At 42.4% G+C, this 18,183-nt stretch overlaps 4 protein-coding genes across 5 annotated transcripts in view; 3 read left to right on the forward strand and 1 right to left on the reverse strand.

Annotated features, from left to right (window-relative positions):
- The window catches only part of adsl (adenylosuccinate lyase), a gene marked incomplete at both ends in the record, with an annotated part of 382,286 nt that extends 380,436 nt beyond the window's left edge, over window positions 1-1,850 (reverse strand). Inside the window, one exon of the mRNA XM_083771131.1 lies at window positions 1,830-1,850. Within this exon, the coding sequence (XP_083627257.1) occupies window positions 1,830-1,850 (21 nt within the window). The remainder of the gene's footprint in view (window positions 1-1,829) is intronic.
- Window positions 1-18,183, forward strand: part of dusp7 (dual specificity phosphatase 7) — a 140,238-nt gene that overhangs the window by 66,534 nt on the left and 55,521 nt on the right. The gene's annotated exons all lie outside the window — the stretch shown is intronic.
- rpl29 (ribosomal protein L29) lies at window positions 6,545-10,059 on the forward strand. Of its 2 annotated transcripts, XM_083771713.1 has the most exons (5): window positions 6,545-6,635; window positions 7,082-7,130; window positions 7,886-7,950; window positions 9,167-9,277; window positions 9,841-10,059. In XM_083771713.1, exons 2-5 carry the CDS (start codon window positions 7,094-7,096, stop codon window positions 9,955-9,957), a joined length of 330 nt encoding a protein of 109 aa, XP_083627839.1. In that variant the 5' UTR covers window positions 6,545-6,635; window positions 7,082-7,093; the 3' UTR covers window positions 9,958-10,059. The 2 variants fall into 2 exon arrangements, with proteins under 2 accessions (XP_083627839.1, XP_083627840.1); XM_083771714.1 differs by lacking the exon at window positions 9,167-9,277 and having other exon boundaries at window positions 6,572-6,635.
- iars1 (isoleucyl-tRNA synthetase 1) overlaps window positions 14,092-18,183 on the forward strand; it is a 90,626-nt gene continuing 86,534 nt past the window's right edge. Inside the window, exons 1-3 of the mRNA XM_083771696.1 lie at window positions 14,092-14,146; window positions 15,656-15,779; window positions 17,346-17,502. Of these exons, the coding sequence (XP_083627822.1) occupies window positions 15,661-15,779; window positions 17,346-17,502 (276 nt within the window). The 5' untranslated portion in view covers window positions 14,092-14,146; window positions 15,656-15,660. The remainder of the gene's footprint in view (window positions 14,147-15,655; window positions 15,780-17,345; window positions 17,503-18,183) is intronic.

Raw genomic sequence — 18,183 nt, forward strand, 5'->3', positions numbered from 1 at the left:
AGGAGAGTAGGCCTATGGCATGTGTTCAGGGGCGTAGCTGAGCATTTGGTTGCCCTACTCGTAGGATATTTGTGTGTCACACACAGTTTTGAGCTATATTAGATTTGCTATTTAAATAAACAAATACAAATCACCCATGCCCAAAATAAGGACCTGCCCAAAAAAAGAAAGAAAGGAAGAAATGAATGAATCGTTGCCTGAGAATGGAGTTGCAGCCTAGGCTACTTAATTGATATTCATGTTCTATTCATTCTTTCACGTAAGACATGTATATACGCCGATGGTGGGGCAACATGTTTGTTGGGGAGTTCAGTGTCTTGCTCAAGGACTCTTTGACATGAAGCTGTAGGCAGAGCCATGATGGGGATCAGACCAGACAGTGGCCTTGTGGTTAGAGCAGAGTAATCTAGTATAAGAGACTGTAAAGATGGGACCCAATGCCTCCCTGCTTGGCACTCAGCATCAATGGCAGCACGCTGCAGCACGGGAGGCAACGTCGATAGCATCTCTCATTTTCACCATCACATTATCTCGCCCTTATCTCACCTCATCCACACCTATAGCCACTGACAGCAGAGAGCCATGAGGCCACAGCTCTCATCCACACCTATAGCCACTGACAGCAGAGAGCCATGAGTCCACAGCTCTCATCACCACCTATAGCCACTGACAGCAGAGAGCCATGAGGCCACAGCTCTCATCACCACCTATAGCCACTGACAGCAGAGAGCCATGAGGCCACAGCTCTCATCACCACCTATAGCCACTGACAGCACAGAGCCATGAGGCCACAGCTCTCATCACCACCTATAGCCACTGACAGCACAGAGCCATGAGGCCACAGCTCTCATCACCACCTATAGCCACTGACAGCACAGAGCCATGAGTCCACAGCTCTCATCACCACCTATAGCCACTGACAGCACAGAGCCATGAGTCCACAGCTCTCATCACCACCATAGCCACTGACAGCACAGAGCCATGAGTCCACAGCTCTCATCACCACCTATAGTCACTGACAGCACAGAGCCATGAGGCCACAGCTCTCATCACCACCTATAGCCACTGACAGCACAGAGCCATGAGGCCACAGCTCTCATCACCACCTATAGCCACTGACAGCACAGAGCCATGAGGCCACAGCTCTCATCACCACCTATAGTCACTGACAGCACAGAGCCATGAGGCCACAGCTCTCATCACCACCTATAGCCACTGACAGCACAGAGCCATGAGTCCACAGCTCTCATCACCACCTATAGCCACTGACAGCAGAGAGCCGTGAGGCCACAGCTCTCATCACCCAGAAACCTTGTATGTCCACCAGTGTTGTTTTTGGCAGCAAATTTTGAATTTTGGTTTTAGTCATAGTCTCTTGAATAGTTTTCATTTAGTTTCAGTCACATTTTAGTCACCTGGAATGTTTTAGTGTTTTGGGGGTCCCAGAGATAGAAATGCCATTAAATGGGGGGGGGGGGGGGGGGGGGGGGGTGCCGTGTGGGGGGTCCGTAGACTAATTTGCATGTCAAACTGGTGGTCGTTGAAATTAAACGGGTTGAGAGTCACTGCTAGAGCTGTAAGAATCTTCTCTCATGGGGGTCCCTGGCATGTCTTTTCAAATGGGGGTCTGCGGGTAAATTATAGTGTCAATTTGGGGGTCGTTACCTTGACATCAAAAAACTGCCGCCCAGGTACAGGCAGAGTAGTTCTGGAGCAGCGGATAGTGTGTCCCTGGTTTTTCCCTAAGGGACTGATCGAGGGCAGCTACTCTGACGTTTACCCCGTCTGGGTCACCCGAGTGAGGGGTATGATGGTGGAAGACCCGAAACCCCGATGACCTTGGGATACATCACTGAGGATACGTCCCAGTTGCATCCTAGCGATGTTTTTTAGTTCACTGCGTCCTCTACTGATATTGCCAAGAGAAAATCCCATATACAAGATTTTTCAGTGGGAAAGAAATCCCTTTCTGGCCAAAAAGTGCCTTTTATACGTGTGGTGGGGGGCTCAGAGTGTGTCCACCACGGAAGTAGGCTTTCTGATGACACAAACCCATCTTTATTTTCGCTATACAGTCGAGAGGCTGATCTGCTTTTCATGCAAGTGCAGGCAGATGAGAGTAGCTGTGCGCACGTGCGTGCGTGCGCGCGTGTGTGTGTGTGTGTGCGTGCGTGCGTGCTTGCGTGCGTGCATGAGTAACATGCTTAATCAACACCTTCCATCAGAGAACTATAGTCATTTGTGATTAACTGCAGTAGAGACCTACTTTCTCCTCATCACAGACAGCAGCCATATAGGTCAGCAGGAAAGCACCATTCTGCACTGTGCGTGCGTGTGTGCGTGCGTGCGTGTGTGTGTGTGTGTGTGTGTGCGTGCGTGCGTCAGTGTGTGTGTTTTTGCTAGACAAAGACAGAAGAATGCAGTATGCAGCACTGATAACAGTGAATCATCATCAGAGTATAGAACACATTCATCACCTCGGTTTTGTCCCATTATTCTACCATGCTGATTGTGAACATATTCCCACACGTGACATGGGAGTCTGGAGCAGTGGTTTTACTCATGTAGGCCTACTGTACTTTGTCGTGACCCGATATGGACAGAATATTATAGATTATTCTGGTCGGGAGCGGGTGATATCGTTGCCTGCTGGGCTGTGACGCCATTTGGGCCAACCAATAGGAAGACAGAGGGACGTCACATGGGTCAATATATCATCATCGAGTAGCTATACTCGAGCCCACACTGTTTCTTCAGGAACAGTATTTTCTAGCTATTCAATGCAGGGCTTTCTGAAATTATGTAAGTGCATGCACGCACACATGCAAGTCCATGCACGCACACATGCAAGTCCATGCACGCACACATGCAAGTCCATGCACGCACACATGCAAGTCCATGCACGCACACATGCAAGTCCATGCACGCACACATGTAAGTCCATGCACACACACATAACACATACCCAATGCCCACGCATCACATCAGACATCACATGCACACTTATCCTCTCTGTTTCTCCGTCAGCTCTGTTCCCCTCCATTTCCTGTGATGTTAACACTTATTGAATGAGTGGTATACTGTGTGTATGTGAGTGTGTGAGTGTGTGTGTGCCTGCGTGCGTGCATGTGTGCGCACCTGTACATGTGTCTGTGTGTGTGGATGCGTCCCAGATGTACTGTACATGATGTCCTGAATGCTCAAACAGGCTGCAGGGTATCTGAGGTTTTCTGACCTGCGCAGTGGGCAGATCACGCACACACGCACGCATGCACGCACACAGATACCCTCTATCTATGTCTTTCATTGTGCTGGACAGTGCTTGGCAATCAGGGCACAAGCATGACATGTAGAATGAAGGAATGAGAAAGAAGCGGCGATGCAGTTTGCAGTTTTAGCCGACGAGATCGAAAATCTTAAAGCGTGAATAACTCTTGATCAAAATCATTCCGTCCAATTCTAAGAAAAGATCATGTGTTCATACCTCCCGTTGTTGTCGATCGCCCTGGGCTTTCGGGGGTGTTAATTACGTCACCATCAACATCCAGGATAACTACTACGCATACCATACGTACATGTCCAGCCGACCACAATACTTACACGCTCTGCTTGCGCAAGTAAATATCAAAGAAATTTTCAGGATTTCAATTACAATAGGCCTATATAGCAAAAATAGCTGATCAGCTATTTTTTGCTACGACAGTAATCTGCCATGTGGCCCCTTCTGGAGTGAGTGTGGATCTGTGTAAATATAGTGGCCCTATCCATCATCAGAGTTGCTCATCCATCCCTGCTGTATACGTTACAAGACATGTATGCAGCAGTGTTGTTTACGTCGACTAAAACTAAGACTAAAAATGTTCGTTGACTACCTTTTTCCACTGACGAAAACTAAATCGAAACTAAATTAAATCTAAGCTATGATGACTAAAACTAAGACTAAATATACTGACAATTTCGTCAACAAATAAAAACTAGACTAAAATGTTGCGTTGCGACACGTTGTGAGCTTGTAGATCGGCTATGTTCAGCAAATGTAAAAATAGTCATTACGACGGCATCAAGGCCCGCCAAAATAAATTTTAGTCAACTAAATCACCTGTAGATTTAGTCGACTAAAATGCTCATGACATTTAGTTAGTTTTAGTCACCTGGTTTACCTGGTTTAGTCACTAAAACTAAACCAACTCTAACACATTCCAGGTGACTAAAATGTGACTAAATCTAAAACTATTCAAGAGACTATATATGACTAAAACTAAAATAGAAATTTGCTGCCAAAAACAACACTGTACTATATAGTCAGCCTTTATCTGCCTTTGCACTCATCTATACTGCCATCTAAACTGTACCTCTCGTCCCCTCTCCTCCCCTCACAAGCAAATATAGGATCAAGAAAACTAATATCGTAGCCTAGGCTACTTCAGTAAGATTGACCATATCACATCAAAGGTGGAGGGAGGGGTCCTTGGGTGGGTTCCAGGGGGTCCCTAGCAAAATGAGCTATGATATGGAATCACATCTTAGAAGAGATTTTGTACAAAGAAGACGAAAGAACAATATACCCTGGAGGAGCTGTTGTGAGAAATGCTCTGTCACAACATGGCTGTACTGCATACAGAATCTGTGGCAAGCGGCTACAGCAGTGATTCCTAGCGCTGGTGGACTGCGAGGCCATTGTATAAAATACACTAGTTTCTATTTCCGTTTGTCACATGCTCACCTGCCAGTGAGGAGCCCCCACTGGGAGAACATAGAGCCTTTTTCTTTAAAACGTTGAAAATATGTTTATTATGATATATGATAACATCTTGACTTAAAGTAGGCTGTACTGCGTCTGCTCCATTGACCCAAGCCGAAACACAATCGATTGATCATTAAAATAAACATGCTCTGAAAATGCACACGGCCCACCCATCTTACCTCTCAAGTGGTCAGATGGGTGGTCCCAAGGGGCCATCTTCACAGATTTTCAAGTGGGCCCTGTAGTAGGCCTACACCAACCAAGATGAGATGATTAAGGGATATAGTTCCGATTTTTTTGTACTTTAAGCTGCAACTGTATTCATTGATTGTTCCCGTGGTGAAGGTTCTGCTCTGGTTTTGCTATAGTTCCGGTCATTTTGTGGGGGGGCACTGGGGCCACGCAGTAAAAGTAGGCCTAAATTAATTCACAAAACTAACGTCATTTGTATTGTTCACCTATTTCTAAAATATTAGAGCAACTTTCGTTCAACTTTGACCCCTCTATCACATGGAACTATTTTTTGGGCGTAGTGATATGGACACCAAAAACATAGTTCTGTGTGATAGCTATTAGCTGGGGTAAAAAATTAACGAAAGTTGCACTAATATTTTTGAAATAGGTCAAATTACACATTTCGATGGTTTTGATTAATTAAGCCAATTTTATAACAGCCCTCCTGTCAGTCAAATTATCAGCCATATGTTAAGCAAAGTATGTGTTCCACCAAGTGTTAAGCTTTATAATGTTGGTGTGTGTGTGTGTGTGTGTGTGTGTGTGTGTGTGTGTGTGTGTGTGTGTGTGTGTGTGTGTGTGTGTGTGTGTGTGTGTGTGTGTGTGTGTGTGTGTGTGTGTGTGTGCGTGTGTGCGTGCGTGTGTGTGTGTGTGTGTGCGCGTGAGCAAAGCAACTGTGATTTCTTCAGTGTGGACTGACAGTGACACCTTGTGGGCAGATTGGGCACTTCACATGTGTAATTACTCAAACACACAAGGGATTTAAATTCATCTCGCTCCTATCGTGCCACTAAAATGGAACGCCCTGCCATCATCAGCCATTAAGAAATGTGAATCCCTAGACTCCTTCCAAACCGCTCTCAAAGAGCACCTTGGGTGGCTGCAATTCGAAACTTTCCCCCTGTTGTAGACTATGATGATTTCCTGTTTTTCACATTAGTGTATATAGGCCTACAGTATGTAGGACAGTGGTTCCCAAAGTGGCGTCCGGGGACACCCCGGGGGTCCTTGAGGGAGTTCCAGGGGGTCCCCAGCTAAATGATAGATTGGAACCAAATGGACCCTTAAGGGTCTGTGACTCAGAGAGTGTACAAATGGACCCTCTTGGTTCCATTTGTACACTCTCTGAGTTAAATTAGCATTCATTTTACAATATAAATTGGGGGTCCCATAGTCCCAGAGATAGAAATACCATAAATGGGCTCTGTAGACTAATGCATGTCAAACTGGGGGTCCTTGAAATTAAACAGGTTGAGAATCACTGCTAGAGCCGTACAAATCTTCTCTTATGGGGGTCCCTGGCATGTCTTTTCAAATGGGGGTCCCCGGGCTAATTAGTGTCAATTTGGGGGTCCTTGAGGCTTGAGATGAAAAAGTTTGGGAACCACTTAGGCTTTAATGTAATCAAGGGTTAGGGTTAGTGCTTTTCCTGGTTTCATCCTCGTAACAGTTTTTGTATTGATTTGTGCTTTAATTCGTTTTAATGTGAATACAAATTTCACTCAAACGCGCGTCATATAAAGCTGCCCAGTAGGTGGCAGCGTCGCTATTTAAAGAGGAGTTTGTTGGTCTTCCTCTCTCTATTGAACTCTTTGATGTTCTTCCGCCTCCACGGACCACGGTGTCGTTCTCTTCCGCTCGTCTCGCTCTACGTGTGGTGGGTACATATTTTCACGCCGATGTGCATCACTGAGAATCTACATCAATCCTTCCATATTTTAAACGTTAACTAATTAACAACAGACCTCTGCAATAAAGGAATACATTATCTACATGTGGATTAAAATATTTGCGAGATTTAGGCCACGACTATGCTTAAAAATTGCATCCCAAATGTTAGCTTCCTGACTCAAACCAAGCCAAGCTCTAACCGGCAGCTTTACATGTAGTTGATATAAGTTTCCTTCAGATTGAATAACGCCAATTTAATGTATACATGCGTCGCTATCTAACAGTATATGCATTGTCATCCCACGCCAATGATAGGGGTTGCTTTTGAAGGTATAAAGCATTGTTTACATGCCGAGTGTACACTGCTAGTATGCTGCGCTATCGAGGCATGATGAACACAATGCTCATTTTGCTCATTTTTCCCCTCAACAGATCTGAGGCAGGATGGCCAAGTCCAAGAACCACACGACCCACAACCAATGTGAGTATATCTGGACTGAAGACTCAAACGTAATGATATGATTTGGTCGTGATTAGCTATTATGATGAATTCCTGTTCTGTTCTTTGGCTATATGTATTTGTACCTCTAAATGTTTTGATTTGAACAAGGTGGACTGGACCCTCTTGCAAACGAGTGTACTGCTTTATTGGGTCGTCCACTCACAGTTAACAGTCTTTGTATTGAGTTGTGCTTGAAATGTACTGTAATTCTGCAAACTGTTAATACATAATTTAAATCAATCGTTTCAGGACAGTCCATTAAAGATGGATGTCCTGCAGTGTTTTTTTTCGACTAAAACTAAGACGAAAAATGTTCGACTAACTTTTTTCCACTGTCAAACTAAATATATACTAAATTAAAACTAAGCTATGATGACTAAGACCAAATGTATTGACAATTTCGTCAATGGATAAAAACTAGACTAAAATGTTAGGAAGGCACTAGTGGACGAGATCTAGTATAAAGTGATTTTACAATTGGTTGCATGCTGAAAATAAGCCCATCTACAAGCTCGGTGACATCATCAAGGCCCGCCAAAACACATTTTAGTCGACTAAAATCTTATGGCATTTAGTCGACTGAAACATTCCAGGTGACTAAAATGTGACTTAACTAATTACCTATCCAAAAGGCTGACTAAGACAAAGACTAAAACTGTTTGCGATTGACTGAATCTGCCATTTTCTGCCATTTTTTTCACCACAAGTGTTTATCTTTTTCTCCCTCTTCACAGCTCGTAAAGCCCACAGGAATGGCATCAAGAAGGCAAAGATTGAGCGATATGAATCATTGCGGGGGGTAGGTATCCATAACACATTAGTGTTACAACTTGATTCGTGAGGACTTTAGTCAGTTTTTAGGGATTGTGGCTTTGTCATTTGAAGCTGGGCAGTTTGTTGCATTGAAATATTTTTATTTTATTCGTTGCAGTGAAATGCCTACATAGGATTATTAACGTTGAGAGAGTTTTGAAGCACTGTATGATTTAATAATCACACCCGTATGAAGTGAGGGGCGCTTTACCAAGCCTTATCTTACAACATCGTGAATCATAATGCTCAGTGACAGACAAAACAAACATTAAACTGTTCATTAGGGCTGCACGATTTTGCTTAAAAAAAAAAAAAACTTTTTTTTCCCTCTGAAACCTCGATTTCGATTTCCCTTTTTTCAGTAAAATAAATAAATTGTCTCAATATGTTTTTTTTTAAATGCAAACAAATGTGAATTTTCCTATTTGAATAAATTCCAAACCTTAAGGATCCCTGGCTAATAAGACAAAAGCCTTAAAACATTATACCTCTATGAAAACACCATAAATATTTTATTTCTTTCATAAATAGAGAATCTTTCAATCAATAGGGACTGCTCACAACGCAGGTTGATTTGTGTGTGGTCCAGCCTTAGCTCTGGTCCATAGCCTTACTGCTTCTATCTGCCCTGCGCAAGAAGCAGTAAGGCTATGGACCAGAGCTAGTCCAGCCCTATGGAATGCATATGCTAATAAAAACAACTTAATACTTCCTAAGAATAATAATGAGCATCAAAGCAATATTTAAATACTTTTTATTAGCATGTGCATTCCATACATTCCCTGGGGCTGGACCACACATGGACTAGTCATATGACATCCTCAACTTGGACAGGAGCAGTTCCTATTGAGTGAAAGATTCTCTATTTATGAAAGAAATACAAATATTTAAGGTGTTTTTTATTTTTTAGATGTAGAGGGCAAGTATAGTGTTTTAAGTCATTTGTCTGGCCAGGGATCCTTTTAAACAAAGAGATAAATCCCCTTTGGAATTAAAAAGTGAAAACGTTTAAACTATGTCCAAATTCTTAAAAAAAAACATTTTTCCTCGATGCAAAATAAACAGTGTACACTACCCAACTTTACGATAATAAGGGACAGTAGGTCTGCTATGAACCAGAGCTACTCTCCGCTATGCCTGTCCATTCTCCAGGCACTGGAACAATTAAGTCACTCGTGGTGCCGTCTCCCACTCTCCCACAGGGACCGACCCAACTAAAACCTGTCCCCGTAAAAAGTCGATCTGTGCCTGTGATAGACCGCAACACGAGCGTCCCAACCAGCACCCTGAAAACAAGCAGAGAGAGATTTACCGTAAATACCCTAATTAAAGGGAAAAACGATTGGTTGCATGCTGAAAATATGCATGCTGAAAATAAGCATGCTGAAAATAAGCCAATCTACGGTACAAGCTCGGCCATTACGAAGACATCATCAAGGCCCGCCAAAACACATTTTAGTCGACTACAATCTTATATTTAGTTGACTAAAACTAGACTAAACACTAAAACATTACACATGACTAAAATGTGACAAACTAAATGAAAGCTATTCAAGAGACTGACTAAAACTCAAATAAAAATGTGCCGCCAAAAACAACACTGCTCTATCTATAATGTGTTCACCCATGTGTTGGTTCACTTATGTGTTGGTTAATGAGTACCAGTAGTGGTGCTGTTGTGACAGAAACGGAGAGAGACAGTACTGCACTGTTGCCTGCTAATGAGAGAGAGAGAGAGAGAGAGAGAGAACCACTGTTCACACGGTGTGATTTTTTTTTTTTTCTTTCTTTTTAGGTTTGCTTATAGGTAGACATCAATGTTATGATTGCAGGAGTTGTGAGCTGCTCACTCAGTTCCCCTCTTTTCTCTCTGCAGGTGGACCCCAAGTTCCTGAGGAACATGCGCTTCGCCAAGAAGCACAACAAGAAGGGCCAGAAGGCAGCAAGGAAGGCCCTGGCAGCAGCAGCAGCACCTGCACCGTCTGCGCCATAGATCACCGTCTATCTACGCCATTTTCTGTGTTCGACCGTCTAACGTCAAAAGTTCATAGACTGATCACAAATAAAGCTATGCTTTGTTATAAAAAAAAAGAAACTGCTTGGATTCTACCGCTGCATCTGTTGTGATATTTAATGCATGATATTTAATGATCACCATATTTAATTTCAAGGGTCCAGTGATCATTTGCAGGTATGCAACCCATTGAGGTGAAACTTGACTCAAAATCTGTACTGCATGATTCACATTGGGGATCCACCGAAAGGGAAATTCTTGGCTGAAAACCGAAAATAATTATTATATTATATATTTGTTCCTGCCATGGCTGTACCTTAAAGCTACCTGATTTATGGCAAACACTTCAATAATAATCACTAGTTGGCTCCATAAAACATTTCAGCTTTTGAATGCATTAATTGCATACACTATTTGGTGATATTTTCTGCCTAGTCAGGCCAAAACCGAATGGGCGGAAAATGCATTTTTAGCCATTTTCTGCGGCCGAATATTCGGTGCATCACTAGGTAAAATGTATTCCTTGGGTTGTAATGTAAATATGGTGCCTATATTTATCCAAATATCACACTGACCATACAAACGAGTGCTTAGCGTTGTGCTAATGTAGTATACATTATACTAGTATAGAGGGCATGCAAATGGTCTGTTTTATGCACCTGCCTTTTCCTCTGAATATTGGATTAGTAACTTATGAATTTTCAGAATGATTACTCTTGTGTTGTTTCTCAGTAGTGCCAGTGGTTCCCACACCTTTTCATGTCAAGGACCCCCAAATGGACACTAATTGGCCTGTGGACCCCCATTTGAAAAGATATGCCATAAGAGAATTGTCTGGCTCTAGCATTGATTCTCAACCCGTTTAATTTCAATGACCCCCAGTTTTACATGCTTTTAGTCTATATGGACTTCCCATTTAATGGCATTTCTATCTCTGGGACCCCACATTTATATTGTAAAATCAATGTTAAAACGGGTCTGTGAAGTTGGCCGACCGGCCAAGGCTCCAAAAAGACAGACGAGTCCAAGAATGCCCTTTTAGGGGTTTTTATTCACCTTTCCAGTCCCGTGCAGATTATGGTACAGTGCGGCCTCGGCAAAGACAATGACGAAAAACAAGATTTGGCCAAAATAACAGATGTACACACAAACACACTTGAAGACAACACTACTGAACAACACCTAAAACAAGGAGAAGCTGTAACAGGCCATACCCTTACTTTCAAAAGGGCCCTGGCAGCTCTCACTTAGGCTGTTACCTGTGTGTCAACCAAGGTCTAACTAACACACATCAGCTGCGGTCTCCCCTTTATAGGAGAGACATACCAAACCATATCACAGCAAATTGGCAATTCAATTAACTCACCATAAGCATACAAAAGGCCAATGAGTTAACACACCATTACTGAAGGTTTTAACCTGAACTTAAACATGAAATTCCGGACGTCCATTCATACACAAACTATAGTTTGGTTTTAAATAAGATTGCTCTCGAATCAAACACCCCTCCTCCTCTGCAGCACTTGGCACCTTCCCAGTCAACAGGAATGCCACTGCAGAGGGAGAGGTGACTCACAATCAATTCAACTTCACATCAATAAATACCTTTAAAACAATTAGTATCCTTCAGCAATGCATTTCAGTTACAGTATCAATAAATAGAACATACACTTTACAACTTGAACCACCACTTCCAAGCCGGCTAATTGATGATAATTAATTGGAAGCAGGTGTAGTAAAGTTTATGAAATGTCCCCAATCATTGTCTGTGTATAGGGCACGGGCTGCCCCGTGACAGGGTCCATTTGGCTCCATTTGTACACTGAGTTACACACCCATGATAGTCCATTTGGTTACAAACTCATTTAGCTGGGGACTCCCACTTTGGGAACCACTGCCCTGTGCATCTTTTCTTCAACTGGTCAGGCTCCTACTTGGCCTCACCCCCCGAACCCACCTCACCCCTGCCCACTTTGACAGGCTGGGATGGCTTAGGGTCGTCGACAGAGTACAGCATCTTGCAATGGGTCTGGTCCACAAGATTCGATACACCACCAAGATACCCATGTACCTGTCTAAATACTTCCTTAATGTAAACGAAGTCCACACCCACAACACCAGAGGGAGTGCAACAAACCATGTACAACCCAGATTCGGCACAAACAAGGGACTAAATTCTTTTCGCTCCTATGCCACCAAAATGTGGAACGCCCTACCAACAGTCATTAAGACATGTGAATCCCTTGACTCCTTCAAAACCGCTCTCAAAGGGCACCTACGGATGGCTGCAATTCGAAACTGGCCTCTGTAAAATCTGAATCCCCCCCACCCCATTTCCCTCACTGTATATTGTATATTTTCCCAGTGCTTGTATATTTTCCCTTTTTTGCTTCCCATATGATGAATTCCTGTTCTGTTCTTTAGCTACATAGAAATGTCTATTTGTATGTCTCTAAATGGTTGTATGTCTTTAAATGTTTTGATGAATTGAACAATGTGGACCCTGTTGTAAACAAGTGTAATGCTTAATTGGGTCGTCCACTCACAGTTGACAGTCTTTGTATTGAGTTTGTGCTTAAAATGTACTGTAAATTCTACAAACTGTTAATAAATATTTCAATCAATCAATCAATCAAAACTATTCTAATCCAATGCAGTTTATGTCCCTGCATACTCATCCTTTGGTACTAATTTGGGCAATGATTTAAATGACTGCTGGTAATTAGACCGCACAAGGCTTGCCAGGGGGCAAAAACGTGTATGCTATAAAGTGGTAAGGGCAGAGGGAAACGGTCAATTCTGTCAAACAGTACTGTGAAGAAAGCAGTCAGATTTCTGTCAAAGCAGATGTCGGTTGTGAGGTGGGCCGTCTGAAGGGACAACATGAAATACTTTGAGATACTTTTAATATCCCAAACTTTTAATTTATATATATTAGGAAACATTTTTTCAAGACAGAGTGAAACCAATACAATTGGACAATTGAAAGTGGTAAAACAAATACAAAAATAACATTACAGTGAAGAATAATTTATTTTCCTTCTCATTTCTCACATTTAAAGTTAAAGCGTGCTTTCTTACCGCACCGAATAGCCACAGGAGGGCGCACTTCTTCCAGAAGACCCGAGACTCGGAGAGGTCTGGATGGCGAATGGTAGACAGGTCAACTCAACATGCAATACATTAATAGGAAGTTGTGAATTATGTATGACAAACAGACACACCGCGCCACATGTTATATTTGGAAGGATACTACGATACTATACATTGAATAATAATAAGGGAAACATGATGAGACATATGACTAATGAGCAAAGTAAAATAATATGGAAATGCAATTTATAAGTAATAATATTACAACCCCTATATCACACAGAAAAGTGTATTTACAAAACTAATAATAAAAAGATCAGCTTAAATACTAAAATAGACGTAATATTAATAGGCCAAGCAGAGATGGACATGAAAACTTGCATAGGCTATAAATTCTGTATTCTTGGTTATCTCATGGTAGGCTACAATCTGCTGATGCCTATATTGATTTTATTTTTGTTGAACTAAACTCTATGCAGCTTTGTTTTGTAACTAAGAAAGTTACTCTTCAAATAGGGTAGGCACAATAAAGCCTGGGCTTCAGCCTACACCTGGTTACAAATATGTTGGCTGTAAGTGTAACAGAGTTAGAAAGGGGTGTATGCCCCCAAATGTGCTTACCTCATCACATTTGTGATGACGGTTATGGCCGTTTATAGCCCAAGGAGTGTTTTTCATGCAAAACTAATGCTTGGAATGGATTCAGAATCATGAAAACCCCCTAGTTTGACACGTCACATTCTACTTAAAGCATAATGAAATTTAGAAAATAGGCCTATTACCTTTTAATAGGCTATAGGTTGTCCATGGTGGCATCTTGGATTAATGCAAATTTAGGGTATTTGCAGTGAGCAGATTTCTTTTATCCTGGCTAGTAGACCTAATGTCCTGTCAGAATCAATTGAGAAACTAAATAAAGCAATTTATTCCGAACTCAGTGAAAGTGTTTTTACTTTTTTAATTCGTTTACTGGACTACAATCACACGTCACTTCCACCCATGTTGACCGTCGCTTGCATCATTTCCCATCTCCTCCTCCTCCTCTGTTGCAGCCCCGGCGACTTGTTTAACACATGTGAGTATCATCATATGCTACTGTAACTGTAAATATATCCACATTCCAATGTCACAGTGGTTATATTCTGTAACGGGTGCATTGCTGTGTTCTCCATACGAGACCCGCTGTTTAGAAACTCACCAGAGAACGTTGTCACAAAGTTATGGAAGATTATAGCTTGACAGTTAAAACCTGTTAGCATAGCCTGGGAGCTAACAACAAGGAGGCGTCATTCATCATGAGCTGCATTGATTTGATACTTTATTAACATTTTGCATTTTGTGCAGATATACAGTTTACAATGATTGTTAAACAGGACAACACAAAAAGTCCTAAGGGCTTGTTTCCACTGTCTTGTTTATAGTGTCTGAATTGGACAAATTTACTTTAATAATAGCCTAGTACTTTTTGTGGATTTTGTTCATGTATTTATATAGTTTCAAATACTGTAAAGTTGTGCATGTTTTTTTATGGCAAAACGGAACGTGAGTTTGACAGGCCTATAGTATAAAGGTCGCAGGGACGAAATTGTACGAGTGGTACCTCAAATAATTCATACAGTAAAAGATATTTTTTGACAGAGTGACCATGTGGGGGTCCCTGTACAATACTGTACTGTACTGGCACAACCGAAATCATATATACCGTTAATATGTGCATGTGTGTTTGTGTGTGTTAGGTTGCGGTGCACAGGTGGTGAAAAACAACCATGCTGTTTTCGTGCTCAGACCCACCCAGCCACACAGCCACACATATAGCTCCGTAGCCCCTCTCGGAAACCCCTGGGTCAGCCCAATCCGGGCTGACCATGGGGCTGACCATGGGGTCCCTGTGCGGTGATGTGTTTTCGTATGGAAATGATAGAACGCATACATAAATACTGTTTATTGTACCGCCTCCCGCTGCGGGGTTGGCTTGTGCGTGGCTACGTTCCTGCCTCTGATCTGCTCTGTCATAGCTATAGCCACTAGCTAGCCAGATAGGCGGTACAATGAGGTGTCAATAAATATGGAAGGAAGAGAAGAATCAAAGCGACCAAATCGGTCAAAAAAAATAAAAATACTTAACCGCTTCCGCGGCACAGGAGAATTCGCAGTGGTGTACGTTGTAAACTATAGTTCACACATTCAGAAGCCCTCAAACGAACAGAAGCCCTCAAACGGCGCAGAAACGATGTAACCGACGGTATTTATGTTTATTTATGTTTGCGTACCAGGTGGCAGGGTAGAGGTGGAATAGGACCCCATGGTAGCTGGGTCTCAAAAATGTCAGAAACTTCAGTACCATTGGGTTCTGACTTGTGGGGCTAATAGTAATAAAAGTAATAAAAGGGAGTGGTTGCACCACTCAAAAATTTAAAGATCAATTAAAAGCAAGAGTGTAGAAGTGGGTCTTGAGCTGTGCTTTAAAAATGTCTACAGAGGCTGCCTGTCGAAGGTACAGTGTTTGTTCCACACTGTCGGCCCGTAGAAGTAAAAAGCTGCTTAACCATATAATGTGGGCTATGTTTTAATGTGTCCTGAACAGAAACCATGGTGGAGCCAGTGGCTGAAAACATCAACTTTCCCTCTGAAGAGGAGAGGATCCTCCAGTTCTGGAAGGAGAAGGACTGCTTCCAGGAATGCCTGAAGCAGTCCAAGAACAGGCCCAAGTAAGGTCACATGTAACAACGTAATAATAGAGAAACATGTAAAATCTCTGTTGCCCTAAAACCACAGATAGCAGTAAATAGGTTTTCAATGTAATGAGTGCAGGGCTGGTCTTTTAGGGGTGGGACCACTTGGCAGATGTTGTGGTAGTGTGAATGATGCGTACCGTTCCCGGGTGGTAAGAACTGACTGACACAGTGAATAGCAGGCAGGCTGACAGTGAAGTAGTATAACGGCAAAGAGGCAATGCAATGCAGTGTGTCTGGATTTATTGGAGACAATGTTGCAGAGTTGATGGTCAGTGTCCGTGCACGCCAGCCATCAAGCACAGCACCATCTGGAGGATTAAAGTGTGTTATGCAAGTTTACCCGGGTGCGCTGTTGAATCTCGGGCAATGTGAATCATGGCCATCGGGGACCAGGCAACCGTATTCGGAAACGGTTCCAATGAAACGGATTCAGTCCCTCTCAGTGTGAGAGTCATATTTTGCCATTTTTACAAATTGCAGCATTTAACTCCCATTTCATTTTATCTGGTTATAAGGTAGTTACATTCATGTAGAAAACAGAAGAAGAAATGATTATTATAACTAAAGCTAGCAAAATAAACTAGAATAAAAAACAGTACAGTAGTGCATTCCGTGGATGTAGAGTTCGTTGTTTTATTGCGTCCGTTAACTATAAACTTCGTTTTGCGATGCAAAATGCACCCTATTTTAATCTCTGAGATAGGATTATTTGAATCATTGTTTTGGAGTTCATGTGGGAAATTCCATAACATGTTGTTTTGGCGATTGCATTAGGAAAATTCACTAAGACATTCAAAAGTAGTTTTCCTACCTTTTTCTGTGTTATTATTTATTTGTTTTCCTCAGAGATGTAATCTGTAGTAATAGTAATATGGTGAAAAGTGAGCCCCCCTGAGGTGAATGGTTGAATATAATCACAGTCTTGTGACATTCAGACTATCATAGCCAGTAAAGGAGCTACTGGCTAACCTGTTGTTACCTGGTCAACTACAGTATGTCAGTCCCTAACTAGCCAGCTTCCAAATGTATAATGTAGCCACGTACTGTAGTAGAGCAGTTGCTCGCAAACCTGTTCCAAAATTGTCAATTAAGATGTGACGGATATGTTAAGGGCCTTTCAAACGTGATGCGATATAACGCGCCTATAGTTCCTTTTCAATGAGACCTGCGTTTTTAGCGCAAAGCACTGGGGAGCAGTCGCAGTTGCGACAACGCATGCGTATTCACGTGAGCGTGGTCCCGTGAATTTGTTGCGCGCATGCTCGTTTCGTGCAGACGCCCGCGACTCACCAGACCTGGTTGCGGCCTCAACGCCTGCGTTCCTCGCTTTACGTTTGCAAGGCCCTTAATAATACGTCGATAGGTAGATAAATCAAGGAATGCATCATTTTATGTGCACTTTTCAGCTTGCATACTGTATGTTTTATAACAGGAACCTCAACTTGTTTCAAGCATTCTGTACAGTAGATATCATGTTCATGTCGTTTGGGGAGGTATTTGTCAGTGAGAAAATCTTTGTTACCCTTTGTCTCGTCCTAGATACACGTTTTACGACGGTCCTCCCTTTGCCACTGGTCTTCCCCACTATGGGCACATCCTGGCCGGCACCATAAAGGACATTGTCACCCGCTTTGCCCACCAGAATGGCTTTCATGTGGACCGACGCTTTGGCTGGGACTGCCACGGTTTGCCTGTGGTAAGAACACAGCATTACTTGTGTTTTTTTTACACTTGAATCATTTCTCAGTTTGAATTCTTAATGAGGTATAATCCATTTGCCTCATTCACAAAGGTCTTCTTAGATTCCTACTACATTTTAGTGTAGGTTTGCTACTAAGTATGTAGTAGACCAATGTCTGATTCGTGATGGCCTTAATTTCCATGTGTTGGGTGTATCGGATGAGGAATTCCAGCTGTTCATGAATCAAATGTGCATCATTGGCATCGTCCCATTCCCCGTTCTTCACACAATAAATGGCAATGGAATATCCAATATGAAAGCAACTTCACTGCAGTGAATGTACAACTTCATGGCGTCGCTCGTCAAAAATAAACGTTCTGTTAGCTGCAACGCCTCACATCGCAACGCCTTGTCAGCTTGTACATCTGATTTATTTGGCAAGCGAGGGCATCAGCTAAACGTGATTTGCTCTCATGTGTAAATGGGAATTAATAATGTACAAAGTTTTAACGACCCAGGACCAAATAATAGGCTAATAAAGCGTGGCAAGAAGATATTGGCTATATAAGCCTTTTCTACTGAACAATTGCTCACCTTTGCTGACGTACTAACAATACAACAACGATGAGGACAAACTGGAATGCTGCTTTCACTCAAAATGTGTTTCTCTCAATGTTTTGTCATTGTTTCTGTTTT

The sequence above is a fragment of the Protomyctophum parallelum genome, assembly GCF_964188405.1.
Source record: "Protomyctophum parallelum genome assembly, chromosome: 8".
In the NCBI taxonomy this organism is placed as follows: Eukaryota; Metazoa; Chordata; class Actinopteri; order Myctophiformes; family Myctophidae; genus Protomyctophum; species Protomyctophum parallelum.

Coding starts and splice junctions, on each gene's coding strand:
- rpl29 (XM_083771713.1), top strand. CDS start 7,094: ATGGCCAAGTCCAAGAACCACACGACCCACAACCAAT. Junction 7,131..7,885: donor CCACACGACCCACAACCAAT/GTGAGTATATCT, acceptor CCCTCTTCACAG/CTCGTAAAGCCCACAGGAAT. Junction 9,278..9,840: donor CAAGCAGAGAGAGATTTACC/GTAAATACCCTA, acceptor TTCTCTCTGCAG/GTGGACCCCAAGTTCCTGAG.